General features: G+C 36.4%; 1 protein-coding gene across 1 annotated transcript in view; it reads left to right on the top strand.

Annotated features, from left to right (window-relative positions):
- CABCOCO1 (ciliary associated calcium binding coiled-coil 1) overlaps positions 1 to 13,857 on the top strand; it is a 61,352-nt gene extending 47,495 nt beyond the window's left edge. Inside the window, exons 6-8 of the mRNA XM_075215177.1 lie at positions 1,887 to 2,009; positions 5,611 to 5,724; positions 13,349 to 13,857. Of these exons, the coding sequence (XP_075071278.1) occupies positions 1,887 to 2,009; positions 5,611 to 5,724; positions 13,349 to 13,423 (312 nt within the window). The 3' untranslated portion in view covers positions 13,424 to 13,857. The remainder of the gene's footprint in view (positions 1 to 1,886; positions 2,010 to 5,610; positions 5,725 to 13,348) is intronic.
- The last annotated feature ends 1,385 nt before the right edge of the window (positions 13,858 to 15,242 follow it).

Here is a 15,242-nt window from a genome sequence, read left to right as displayed (position 1 = left end):
AAATGAAAAGATTGTCTTAGAAAGACTCAGATTATAAAACCTTCAGATGCCTAAGAGCTAGAGTGATGAATAACTATAATGTGTGACCCTTATAACCCATGTGTTAAATTTGAGAATTCTGAAAATGAAACTTCATGTCACAGGATCAGATTTTTCATTGAAACAAACTGAATGTAGAAAACCACACACACACACACACACACACACACACACACACACACAAACACACACAAACACACACACACACACACACACACACACACACCGTACAATGAACAGACTGAACAGCCTAATTTTTAACAGATTTGTTGGTTAATTTGACCCTCTAAAGTTTCTCTATATTCTTTCCATCTGATGCTGGGGTTTTTTTTTTCATTCACTTTCTGTGGCTCCTATGTGGGAATTAACTTGCCTGCAGAGATCAGACATGGCCAAAAACAGGCAATTAAATGCTACATAGAAGTCATAGCAAACAAGTACTCACTGTAAACATATTATAGGCAATGTGCATGTTTCAGATTTAGACCTGGACTTCCAGATGACACCATCACTGTGCATTCTGGCACACTTGCCCACGCGACCATCTGACTCGTTAACAAAGGACGCACATTCCCATTAAGACTGTGATGGCTCTCACCATAGCAACAAATAATGCCACATCTAAAGTTTACAGATTAACTAGATACAAAAATGTAACTCAACTTGGTAGTCATTCCAAGTATTTTGAAGCTAATATATTAACATTTACTTATATAGCACAAACATATTTACCACTATCATATTTCGTGATGGTCCACTCCATAGTTTATATAGGATAATTAAATCCGTTCTTTACAAATACAAAGTAACAATATTTAATGTTTATGGACTTAACTATATACAAATATGTAACTCAATTTGGCAGATATTATAAGTGTTTTGAAGCCAAATTATGAACATTTATTTATATAGTACAAATTTATTTACCATATCATATTTCTGTGATGTTCAATTCCAAAGTATATAAATAATTATTTAAATTCCTTACAAATACAAAAGCAACAATTAAGATTCAAGCAATTTGATCTCATAAGTATTTAGTGGAATAAACAAATGTATTCTGGTGTGGCATCGCCTTCTGTTTGGTTGGTAGCTTTGTTGTACAATACAATGTAGATGTTGTTGATGCCTTTGTCTGCAAGTTGGTGTTTTCAAACAAAACTAAAAGAACTAGAAGTTTAAGTGAAATAGCAGCTTTTCTGTGTATTTTTTCCTTTAAACTGATGTTGTAGCTATTAAAGTACATATTGCATTGCAGAAGAGGACAAAGGGCATAGTCAAGGATCAAAAGAACTCAGCAGAGACGTAATAAATCACAGAATCAAGTTGAATCTTTGTTTCCTTCATACTAGGTTTTTATGCTTTATAAGACACAATGTTCTTTTATACCTTTTTAGGTACCTTAGATATTGGTATTGCTGTAAAAGAAAATTAAAATGTTTATGAAATCTCAAAGCAACTATTGTTTTTAAGGCATGCTTGTACAATAAAATGCAATTAATGGAAACTGATTTTCTTTGTAATATGTTTTAGTCCTGCTTTAATGCAATCAAGTGTTATGGTTTTTTTTATCATTTAATGTAGTATAAATGTGCTTATTTGCATGGAATTTTCTTTCTGTTTGGAAGCAAATTTAAATTCAGAGCTAATTTAATTTACATGCTTTTTAATTAAAAATATAACCCAAGAGAAAAAAAAAAGACTAAATTTGTAAGCGTTGTCATGGTATTCACCACACACATGTAGAACAGTTGGTTTGATTGTATTACTCACAGTCAAGTATTTTGTTACTGAATATCTTTAACAAGATCGTGGCCAATTAAATGCTATTTCCTCTTGTTCCACAGCAAGTAATAGAGATTGCTAAACCAGCGGAAACACCTTTCCCAACACCACTGGAAGAAGGAATATCTTCTGAAATATATCGAAAATTTATAGCACAGCTAAAGGAAGAGACAGAAAATACAATGGTATAATTCATTGCAATAATTCCTGGACAGTCTTTATTTAAAATGTAAAGGTAATGTCAGTGGGCTAAATTTATGTAGATCTGGAATGATAACTTTTTCACCTTTAACCTTGGAACCTGTGGATTTCACATTTTAACCCCTAGTTAACATTGCTTTGTAAATATATATTGGCTCTCACACTGATCGAAGTACAAAAAGATCTGAGACATTCTAGGCGTTGATACTCTCTCATACCTATGCCTTTTAATGGACTTGTTAACGTGATTCAATCATATCTTGCCATGCTGGCAGTATTCTATAACATTGAAGTAAGAAGGAAGAGGAGGTATGGTCTCTTAAAAATACTGGTGTATCTACTTCATGCTCAATATTAAAATCATGCTACCACTTGTATCTCCAATTTGTCACACAGAAAGTTGCAATGAAACAGATAAAAGTGAAAAGCTGAAGCTACTTTACTACAATTTTATGAACAATTTACAACCACTCCAGCTGTCTTATTATACCCCAATAGGTTAGAACTGGTATTCTAAAACTAAACAGATGGTTAATTGCTCTTAAATCAGTATCTATATACATGCTGTTCACTGCATATTGGCCAATTTATTTTCTTGAATTATGTGAAAATAAAGGTGAATCTTTACTACCTTCCATTTTAACTGTTTAAAATTTAATATATAATCCTATATAATTGCAGTTTCTACTCCCCTGTGAAGGCTAAGAGCAATTTAGAGATTTTCAGATTGCTGTCCCTTTGTCTGCTTGTATTTTTAGACAATAAACCTGACCATGAGATTAAGCGATAGAGCAGAGACAGAAACAATGGCTCTTTGCAGATCTACTAAAGTGTTGCTTCTCTAGGCAAGCTAAAGTACTCCACCATAATATATTGAAACATTCATTTCTTACTATTTACACTGCACACATACAGATGGGGAAACAGGTATGCATGCCTTACCTCAGTAATTAACAGTAAAGAGTGTGCAAATCTCCAGTGCTTCCATTTGCAGAACAACTAACAATAGTAGTCAGTAGTACTTTTCTTGTTGCATTGATTTGTAAATCTTTTATTTATGTTGCAAACAGAGTAGTTTAAATAGATGTCTAGTGGGTATAGATATTTTAGAATATACATTTATTAAATTTATTTTTTTACCTTTTGTTCAAAAGCTATATTTTAAACTGCAATATTAGCAATTCTACTTATTGAATTATTTCCTATAGGAGATCTCTCTACATTCATTTGATGCAAAACAATCCAAATGTTTAGTTTTGCACATTTCTGAAAATAATTCCACCCACAACTGAATATCCCTAGTGTAACCCATATTTACCAACTCCCGGAAACTTGTTTCTTGGGAGAGGGGGCGTGGCTGGAGGGCGGGAGGGGGCGGGATGAGGCCAATCGCGTCATTTTGCCCCCCCGCAAAAACACGTAATTCACGGGGCGGGGCCAAAATGACGCGATTGGCCTCGTCCCGCCCCTCCCGCCCTCCAAAATGGCGTGATTCACGGGAGAGTTGGCATGTATGGTGTAACCTGGTGGCCAAAATTTACCTGGGGTCAGAGTTCAAGCTCTTCAGCGGATTCTCTACGTGCATCTGCCACTGCTACCTATACTCCTGCAGGTCACAACATTTAATACTGTCTGAGTGAAAAAAGACAGTGCTTGCAGGAATAAAGGGAGAGTGGCAAATATTATTATTATTACCATTTATTTATATAGCGCCACTAATTCCGCAGCGCTATACAGAGAACTCATTCACATCAGTCCCTGCCCCATTGGAGCTTACAGTCTAAATTCCCTAGCACACACACACACACACACACACACTAGGGTCAATTTGTTAGCAACCAATTAACCTACTAGTATGTTTTTGGAGTGTGGGAGGAAACCGGAGCACCCGGAGGAAACCCACGCAAACACAGGGAGAACATAGAAACTCCTCACAGATAAGGCCATGTCCGGGAATTGAACTCATGACCCCAGTGCTGTGAGGCAGAAGTGCTAACCATCATGCTGCCCACAAATATCATGGACTCTCTTCATTCTCTGGTCAATGGAACCATCTGAGAATCTAAAAGCCGGAATGCCAAACTCCGGGAAAGTAACCTTTGTGGATTGGGTTTGAATTCTCAGTTTTGCTGGAATTATTCTTAAAAATGGACCTGTAACACACAGCTACACATTAAACAACTATCTGCACAGACCCCATATAAATTAATATTTTATATTTACTGTCTGCCACAGCTATCATTTTTGCCCATCTTCTGGGCAGGTAGACGCTAGGTACTATTCATGGGTAGTTATAAGAATGTGAACATCCCATGTACTGGTAGCACAGTGCTCACTGTGCTCCTCAGTATTTCGGAAGTCTGACGGCTTTCGGTCATCTCTCCTCTCTGAGTCTACTTCCTGACTTTAAAGGTAGCCTTTCCCATTACCTATTTCTTTTACACATGATGTTTAATGAGTTGTAAAAATGCAAAAAATCATTTCAATTATAATGATTGAAAAAAATCTGTAATAAAATAATTTGGATTAATGTACTTTTCATGTAAGTTAAATATCAATTTATGTGTGAGCATTTCAATCATTGCAAGTAATGTAATCACTAAGGATTTTATATATTTAAAATGTAATTTGAGCATATGAAAAAGTTAATCAAGTCGCCTATAACGCACAGTTTAAATCTTAATTATTCCATGAATTGCAGCACACCCGATAGCATTCTGTAGTGTGTCAAATGGTGCAATTATAACGAAACCTTAATTACCCCCAATTTGGATGTCTTTTATATTTATTTTTCATAAATGGACTTTCAAGTGATAAAGGTTAACATGGGTCAATTAACTGTAAAAATTTAATAATAAAACTATAGTGCTTGTCTAAATAGCCAAAATACATTTCTATGCAGTGCACTATGGGACTTATATAGCACCATAATGTACAAATGTGTAATAATACATAGCAGACAATCAGATTCTACCGGTATATTTTTGGGAATTGGGCAATGGAAGGTAATGTTGTTTGGATTATAGTAAATTTGTGGACATAGCATCATGTTATTAAATAAGTCAAATATTATTTTTGTCTGCATTAGCATATCTTAAGGAAATTGCCAGTTTTGAATGTTCTAATTACTAAATCTACACAATTTACTTCTGTTAAGTAATAATAGACCCAGATAATGAGATTTTTAATGTAGCATTGGAGGTGGTGGGAGGTTGGATATCATTATTCTAATGACTTCTTAATCTCAAAATACAACTGTATATGGATGCTATACAGTATTAAAACTCATTTTATGATAAAATTATATTTTCAATTGACTGTGTTCTTAATAGAATAAAAATATGTGCTACATAATACCATTTAAAATGACTAAATGCTGAAACAGATGGTGGAATAACTGTATTATACATTTAAATAAAATATCATATGTCTTTCATGTAATTTCTGTCATGGAGCCATTTACAGAAAATGGTAATGACATAGGCTGCCTTTTCTCATGTAAAACGGTGTCTTATATTCTGCAGTGTGAAACAAATGATGTAATTCTTTCTTTTGTCATTAATTCTTTGATACTTCTTAAATAAGGATGCCGCACAGCCTGGGGAGCTCGATAAAAGTGAAGATCTAAGCGGGAGTAACATTGAAGAAGTGAAGACTGTCTTAAATGAAGTTACAGCAGATGCTATTGGAAGCCTCCAGGTAAACTTTAGATGCAGATATATGAACCCTTTTTCATATGTTGTATATGTGCTTCCAAAATTAAGGGATGACTTCACTTGAATCCCAGGTAAGTAGCTCTTTGGCAAAGGCATTTTTAGAAAACATATATTTTTGTTAGTCTTTAATCCAGTCTACACACTCTAAGTTTTTTGACTCTGGAAACAATTCAGTGTGTAACTTATTGAGAGATTTTGTTATGCTTTAACAATTCAAGAAGCATCTTTGGTGCTCCCCCTATTTATTTGACTTGTACTTAAAGAGCCACCCACTTGAGCCTGGTTTAAAACAAGTCATTATCATTGGCACCTGTTCTAAAGCATGTACAACAGATATGCAAGACCAGCACTGCTTGAACACGCAATTACTGTACTCGGCCAATGTTAGAACACCCTATCCCTTGCCCATCCCACCTCTCCAGGTCCAGGTGAGCTTAAGTGTCAGATAACCGTTGGTCTGCACAGGTACAGTGGTGTTTGCTTGCTTTCTGAGCACCCTCAGTGATTTCATGCAAGCTACGCAAACTGGTGTACTTCCCACTCTGCATCACCCATATGTGCTTTAACAACCAATCTAGCATTTACTTAGTCTGGTTTGTAGTGCATTGACCAAAGCTAATTTCCAATTGGTTGATGGGTTACAGCATATAGCTAGTAATTGTCTTCCATAGGCTTTTCTAATTTCATTGTTAACACATGAAATCCAGGAACTTCTGAACATTAAATAAATATCTGTAATATTCATGCTTCTCATCTACTATTTACATTTTGAAATTGTGACTAATAGGGGCATATTCAATTGTCGGCGCAAACACAGAAAATCCCGCGGTCCACGCACTATTACCGTTATTACCATAATAGTGCGCGGAAAAATGTTAATACGGTAATTTTCTCGCTGGATTTCAGCTCGCAACTCCCTGAGCCGCGAGCTGAAATCCAGCTAACTACTACCGTAATAACAGTAGTAGTTTTAACGCGGCGGGACTTTCGGACAATTGAATATGCCCCATATAATTGTTTCTTAAAATATTTACCTCTTTCCTTATTAAGCAAGGTGAAATTTGGCAGCACTTTATAAATAGGGGAAACTGTAAAACTAATAGTCACTTTTGGGATTGAAACTTCCCATAAAAGCAAGGTAACTTATGTTTGAAACACCAAAATAAACATCAGTTTTCACAAATATGACTAATATAACTACTTTTATCTAAGCAAATGTCTGTGTTTGCATTCCAAAGGTAAATTGTAGTATTAATGATTTTAAATTTAAAGCAGATGCAGGTTATATAGGTGAAAAATAAGTAATTGCATTGATTCAGACTGCAAAACAAATTAAACCTGGATCTATTTATATGGTTGTAAAACACATACTAGGCTAGGAAAATGTGTTTGAATGGAATATCTCAAGGGAAGACTTAACAGATATCTGAATGCCAGAGACTGTATAAAGTGTTCTTTGCAAAAAGCCATCTTACAAAATACAGAGTCACAGTTCCCCATGAGTATACATTGTTTGAATAATCACAAGTTGTTATTGAACAATTTAGATTAGGTTTAAGTGATGTTGTACCAATATAATGAGCAGTTACACAAATATCCTTAAAAGATTTATATTTATCAGAAGAACAATATAGTTTTCACAAAACTGTGTTATTTTAATAAACCTTCATATAGAGACATATCAAGCTAGCCCCACACACCATGACATCAACAGCAATATCACAGTGATAATCAAACATGTTGGAAAATGTGGCCAGAAGAATTCAGTTGTTTTTTCACCTGCTTACAGTCCACAGTAAAGTTGAAATGATAGGATCACTCAGCCCATACACAGATTCTCTTCCAATGTGGTCATCTATGTGTGTTGCCAAAATTGTACCATGATTCTGTTGATTAGAGTTCTTACAGATCGGGAGGATTGGCCTGATCAGCACCAGTCCCAGTGGTAGGATTGGCCTGATCACCACCAGCCCCAGTGGTAGGATTGGCCTGATCACCACCAGCCCCAGTGGTAGTATTGGCCTCATAATCACTAGCCCCAGTGGTAGGATTGGCCTGATCACCACCAGCCCTAGTGGTAGGATGGGCCTGATCACCACCAGCCCCAGTGGTAGGATTGGCCTGATCACCACTAGCTCCAGTGGTAGGATTGGTCTGATTACCAGCAGCTCCAGTGGTAGGATTGGCTTGATCACCACCAGCCCCAGTGGTAGGATTGGCCTGATTACCAGCAGCTCCAGTGGTAGGATTGGCCTGATCACCACTAGCTCCAGTGGTAGGATTGGCCTGATCACCACCAGCCCCAGTAGTAGGATTAGCCTGATCACTACCAGCCCCAGCACTGAAACAGACAGCTCTTCCTTGACACCTTGGTGGCAGTGGTTGCTAGTTAAACCAGAGGAATCCAGAATGTGGAAATGATATCACACCCTCAGTATAGCACAACACACTTCAGAACAATGGTAATATCCATCCAAATATATGTATTATCTATTATCTATTAATATATAATAGTCAATATGGCAGAACAACCCCAGTATAAATACACCAAATGCATGTAGATTTGGAAGCACACTGGCCATATGCAGAAAAAGATGCACACATGAAAAACACATTTATGTACTTATGTTCTCATGATGCAACCAGCTGTATATAGCTAGCATTTGTGCCAGGTGTATATCAGGAGTAATGTCTATATTTACACCCCACGATAGTATAGAGATAGTGTTAGGATGAGAGCATAAATCTGATATGATGAAATATAATATTGAATGACAGGGCCCAAATAAAACATTGCATTGATACCTAAATGAACCTGATTTTCAACTCAGATTAATGTGTGACCATATTCTGCCCAGCGTACACCAATAGGAGGTCTGACTGGGACCTTAAACCCTGTAAAACCTGTCCAGGATCCAACTGGACCATCTCACGTTGGTTTCATCCCAATCGGTTCAGGGGTGTCCGAAAGCAGGCTCAGAACAGGCTCCCCCGGTCAAAGTTCTGCCCAGCGTACACCAATGGGAGGTCTGACTGGGACCCTAACCCCCCTAAAACCTGGCCAGGATCCAACTGGACACCTTCATGTTGGTTTCATCCCAATCGGTGTAGGGGTGTCCGAATGCATAACCAGACAGACAACCAGACCAATGATTTTTATATATAAGATCTGTTGATTTCCCCTTTAAAAGATCACATGAGAATCTTCGTTCCTGATGTAGTCCAGATGAAAATATAAAGTAAGCGTAACCTCACCTGCTAAACCCCTCACCTGCCAAGTACCTGTAAACCCAATTACCAATGCCTTGCAACATTATTACTATTGATATAGTAACTGCATTCACTAGCCAGAGTGAGAGTTTCCTAGCGTGATTGATGGTGTGGTGTGAACTGTAGCTTAATACCTCCACATTATTTCACAATGGGGGTTTATATCCCAGCATTTACTGACTGAGCTGTGGTGTTACTTAGCCCTGTCCATTACCTGAGTGGGGGGATATTGTGTCTGTTAGTTGGGCGGTTAGGTTAGTGTTAGTGTTATAGGAAATTTTGATTCAGGTATATTATTCCATTCAATTCTATTCCATTCAATTATATTCTGTTTCATTGTTGGTCTTCTAGCCTAATTAAATTTTGATTATCCCCAAATTCATTAGTGCCTGGGGTCTATACATCGCTTTGATAAACCACCTTCCTACATTGGGCTATAACCGCTGATCATGTCTGATTTGTGTGGCTGGTTTTGACCATCAGTGTGGTAGGACTATGGAGACATGTGACCATTTAAATGATCTAACCAAATAGATAATTGTGCTGACCTTCATTGTTCTCTTTATTATCCAGTTGTCAGCTATTCCTTTTTGAGGGTTATTGTTCTACTGATTGATGTTATACTAATGTACTCTTTTTCATCATATTCTTCATATTTCACTGAATACCATCCAATATTGTGAACTGTTTTACTACCTCATCACCAGTTATTTTATTACTCCCCCATTCCTTAACCCTTAAATAAATGCACCAAGGTGGATTTTAGGACATTATTCCTGTGTGTTCAGTGTTGTCCTCGGGCGGAATACAACTATCCAGACCCCTACAGACTACAAGAGAAGACTTTGATGGAGGCCCTGCATCATCAAGAGAAATGAGTAAGAAAAGTCACGTGTACACACTACTTGACTGTAACACCTCTTGCAGAGCCAGAGTGATGGTGTGTTACATAATTAATACAATTAGATGTCTATGGCGTCATATAACATACAGCCACACTAGTGATTTAAGTACTATGAACTAGAGCAAGCAATTAGCCAATCAGAAGCAGCTAGGTAGTGTTGCTGATCGTCGTCATCATCATCATTGGTTCTCATTGCACCAGCCCTACAGCACCAACAGGAGATACATCTCTTGGCTGCGTCCATTGTAAGATTTGTCAAAAGCTGCATATGTTGGACATATGGGTACAAGTTTATTACCCCCATGTGCCACAAGAGAAAATGTGTATTTTATGCAAATAAAGCACTTATGTACATTATGTACATTTCTCCAAGAGGGCCTTGTTAAGTCGAACACTCAAAGCAACCACCGCTGCAGGTAAATAATTATTTTTAGTTTATCTGGGGGAACATCACACCAATATAAAACGGTTGTAGGGTGAGACTACTGAAGACTGCCAAGCGAGGTTAACCAACATCTGGTTCATCTGTAAAATATATAACATTAATAAGAATTTATTATAAAGAGTTATAACTTGTGAATTGCATTTCACAGTGAACACTTCTGTAGATATTTCTGCATCTCTATTTTCTTAATGATGTATAAAGTAAAATGCTTATTACAATGCATCAAATAATTGCGGAGGCTTCTATGCCACGCTGGGTTTTAGTAGTTTTGCAAAACCATATAGAAATAAATATTGAATTTGATATAAAATGTTTCTGCTTCTATTTCCATAATAGAAATATATATTCTGGGCATTATTGTAGTGTTTCAAATAAAGGAAACTGCTTTATCTCATGAATAACTTGTTAGCTTGTTTGAACATTGACTTTGATATATAAACAAGCTTACTGCAGTTATTGTAAGGAAGTGTGCAAAATGGACTGTGACATTTTGTCAGACTAAAGCATAGATTAGTTTTTGTTTGCTCTAGATATAGAAACTTAATGGGTGTAGTCTTGTTTTCTTTAGCACAGACAGCAGTGCTTGCCAGCGAAATTATTTCTTACTTTAGGCAGTAACACCTACCTGTGCAAATGGAGCCTTTGCAGCAAATGTTAAATTTACCATGATATCTAACATAACCCTGAAGGGAGAAATATCATTTAAATATCATTTATTATGATGCTTAGAATGCAATGGAGATATATATATATATATATATATATATATATATATATATATATATATATATATATATACACATAGTATAGTATAGTGCTTTTTTTGTAAGAAAAAAGGTGCCGGAACTCATATCACATAGTCAATCACTGTACACATACCCCCACACACGTCAGTTGTGTAACGAAACATAATGGTCGCCGCCCACAGTAAGCACTCAGCGCGCGACCACACGACCAATCACAAGCTGAGCGGTGCCACAAGCCGAGCAGTGCCATTACAACCGGCATGGACGAAGTGCGCATGCATCGGACTCGACATACAAGCAGCCCGCATGCACCGTTTTAATGATTTTGCCGCCAACCTGCTACGCTCGACAGGGCGATTCAAGTCTACATGGACCAAACATCAAATGTTCAAGTTTACTTTTAAAACTTGGAAAATCCATCGAAAAAAGGTGCAAAACTCAGTTCCGGTGAGTTCTATGAAACCCAAAATAAGGTGGTGTAATATTATTCTGCGTACCGGATATATAAATTAGATGGTCACATCTATATATATATCCTGGTTCCCTCTGGGGTGGCTGTGTGCTTACACCTTAATAGACAGTGACTCTGCACACTCTATGGAGATCTGCCTACACTGCTGGCCGTGAGTGCATACACACTGCAGAATTTGCCTGACATCATTCCGTCATTTATAAAGATTTTAAGTCTGGTTATAAAATCAAATGAAACAAAACAAAGTGCTTTGGTATGATAAAACATGATCATGGGAGCATACACACTCATGTGATATCGGACCTAACAGTTGTTTACCGTGTGATTATCACAATAATTGAGTGAAGAACCTGTAGTGTGTACCCAGCTTAAATATATCATTATTTTTAGATTGTTCAAAATTAAGGAAGTAATTAATGTAGGTTTAATATTCTGGCTTAAAAAAATAACTTCATCTCAAAAGACTACACTGTAAGTACTTTGTAAATATGAACCATTTAAAAAATATTAATATTAGCATTTCTTTTTTTTTAAATCCAGTATTTTTATTGAAATTTTTTAAGATATAAACATACCAAACAACAAAAAGAAAAGAAAAACAATCGCATACATATCGGAATTAAATGACGGAATTTACAAGATTACATTAAAGCATAATAATAATAAATGTGCTATATTCATTCAGGATCATACATCGTAAATGCTTATACATAAGTATGTTACACATGCAGGGTTTATTACATGGACTCAGATACTTATTATAAGAACTGCGGTAGCCATACATTTAAGTAGATAGAGCATCTGTACTAGATGACATAGGATAGAATGGAGACTCTAACCATCTGTACCATATATTCTCAAATTCCTTCAGAGTCTGTCTGCTAGTATAAACAAATCTCTCGTGCCTTATGGTGGTATTGACCAGTGCCTTCCAATTTTTAACCGTGGGACTCGTCGGGGCCAACCACAGCCTCGCTATACACACCTTAGCCAACATCAATAACTGTGAAATGTACATTTTTGTCAGTTTATTAACTTTCCCCTTTAATCGGAGCCCAAAGAGACAAGTGGCCGGTGAACTAAGAGACACTTCAATTCCAGTAACCTATATATTAGCATTTATTAGCAATATTAGCATTTCAGTGTTTTATCTAAGCACAAAAACCTGATTTACAAACCTGATTTGCTAAAATGTTGTCTCTATAATTGTCACAGGTAAATAAGCCATATCAAATGACACTTTTATCTAAGTCATACTTGCCAACTCTCCCGGAAGGTCCGAGAGACTCCCGAAATTCGGGTCGGTCTCACAGACTCCCAGGAAAGCTGGCAAGTCTCCTGCATCCGGCTACTGTCTTCCCAAAATGACGCGATTCGTGGTGAATTGCGTCATTTTGGCCCCATCTCCGCGACAAAACTGCATTTTCATCGCGGAGGGTGGGGCCAGTCACGCCCCTCTCCCGGAAAGAACTTCGCAAAAGTAGGTAAGTATGATCTAAGTATCCTAATAAATTTTAATACTTTTTTATTTTGTTTTCAACAGGTTTCACGTAGTATCCGATATGCTTAGTTCACATTTCATATGCGTTCTACATCCTAATATGGTAAATGTTATCACTTGAAAGCAGGCTCTTAGTTTGTAATGTCTGTAAAACAGGAAGACACATGAAGTGTAATCTGTGTAAAGGCTAGATGGATATGTCAGACCTACAAAGACAAAGTGCAGCAGAGGGCAGCTTTTCCCTAAATCCTTTTTCATTTTCTCTGCAGGCTGAGATAAATGAAAAGTTAAGAGTTCAGGAAGAGGCCTTCGTTGCAAAAATAGAAAACCTGAAAAAGCCATGACATTCTCAGCAAACTATATGGAACTTCAAAAATCACACCACTCCAGCTGGAAAAAAATTACCTTTTCTTTTCATTATTTTCTTTTCATGCAAAACATCTCACAGGCAACAACAGCTGGTCTCAATTTTGGTGTTGTTTTGTTAAGAGATTATATTTAGAACTCAGTTTACAAATACATAAATACATACCATATAAACACGCAAATCTATTCCAAGTAAAAAAAAAATAATATTACAAGCTGAAGATTAAAATGTCTTGTTCAAGTCTGTGACAATAAATGGATTGATATAACGTGCAGATGTTGGTTATTTGACTTTCTGAACCTACAGTACCTGTACCAAGAGTACACCTAAGGGCCTCCCAGAGTTTTAAATGTATATGATGCAAAATAATTTTTTCAATTAAAGAATGCAATAAAAACATTTGCAAACTGATTATGGAATTTGTTTCACACTTATTGACTTTGCAGGAGGGGGTGTTTAGATAAATAGCACAAATAGAAATTAAATAAATAAAAACATTTAATTTCATAGATATATCATACACTTTTGCTCTGCAAATAATCTAAAACTAAACTGTACATATTTTTATTTTATTTTTAAAACAAGTGATTTATTAATTATTGTATCTATTTTTCTGCGGGCTTCAGCTTGCAAACTAAGCATATATTATAGTTTTTTCTAACTTATCTAATTAAGGCTTCAGCTAAACTGCATCAAATGAGATTTAAAAGATAGTTTGACATCTCACATTCCCTCTCATCCCTATTCACTAGACTACTGTTAATTTATACTTTGTTGATGCTCTTGCAATACAGTTAAGACTTATTGCTACAGACAGCAGAAGTAACAGTTTGCAAATAATTTTATCAATTTTGGTACATGAATTTAAAAACAAAATAGCCACCTTCTTTCATTATTGCCCATTGCCACACGTGTCCATTATTTTTAAAATAATATCACAAATACAATCAAACAGTAATGATGTGAAAGTTCCTTTGTCTCAAGTATCGTTGGAACAAAATATTAGGTGAGACTCCATGCCAGAAAGCACTCGAGTCCAATATTTTAAAATATTTGACCTGGCGATCCTACAAAAGAATTATATTCATTGGGTAAATGGATATCTGCAGTGTTAATGCAGCTGACAAGTCAGATATTTAGTCTATGATCACACAAACTTTCAATATATTACATTGTCATCATAAATACCACATGTGAGTTTGAAGTAATTAACAATCACCTGATCTGCCTATAACTAAAAAAAAAATCAAAAATCTATATTCACTCACTGGTACAAACAAAATACTGCCACAGTATGTGCCCAGATGGAGGAAAGGGCCACTGCTTTGGGGATACCGAGTGGTAAATTACCCACTCAAATGATTTCTTTATGAAGGCAAAGTGCAAAAAGGCTCCTAGCTCTATTTCCATAGATTTAGTATATTTAGCATTCTTAACTGACACTGTTTTCTTTTATAATTTCACTAGTTAATCTTTCAGCTGTGTCTCCTTGATTGTCAATGAGCTGTGATTGGCAGCTCCAGAGTGTAAAGACAGCATCTAACCGGGGCTTCACTTTTAACTTCGGGGTGACGAGTTGACCCTAAGGATCCTATCATTCCCTTGCTGCAGCTGAGCTTACCATCTGTTCAAAAGACACAATTAGTGGTGAGTGAGATGAGCTGGCCACTCCCCTCCTCTGCATAGTATTGATTTACTGGATATCGTTTCTATAACTAAGAACATTATGGATATTATGCATATCAAGCTGTGAGATACTAAGCGATTTATATCAGCATCTTCAATCATTTCCTTAT

The sequence above is a fragment of the Mixophyes fleayi genome, chromosome 6 (genome assembly GCF_038048845.1).
Source record: "Mixophyes fleayi isolate aMixFle1 chromosome 6, aMixFle1.hap1, whole genome shotgun sequence".
Lineage (NCBI taxonomy): Eukaryota > Metazoa > Chordata > Amphibia > Anura > Limnodynastidae > Mixophyes > Mixophyes fleayi.
This window is presented reverse-complemented; position numbering and strand designations above follow the sequence as displayed.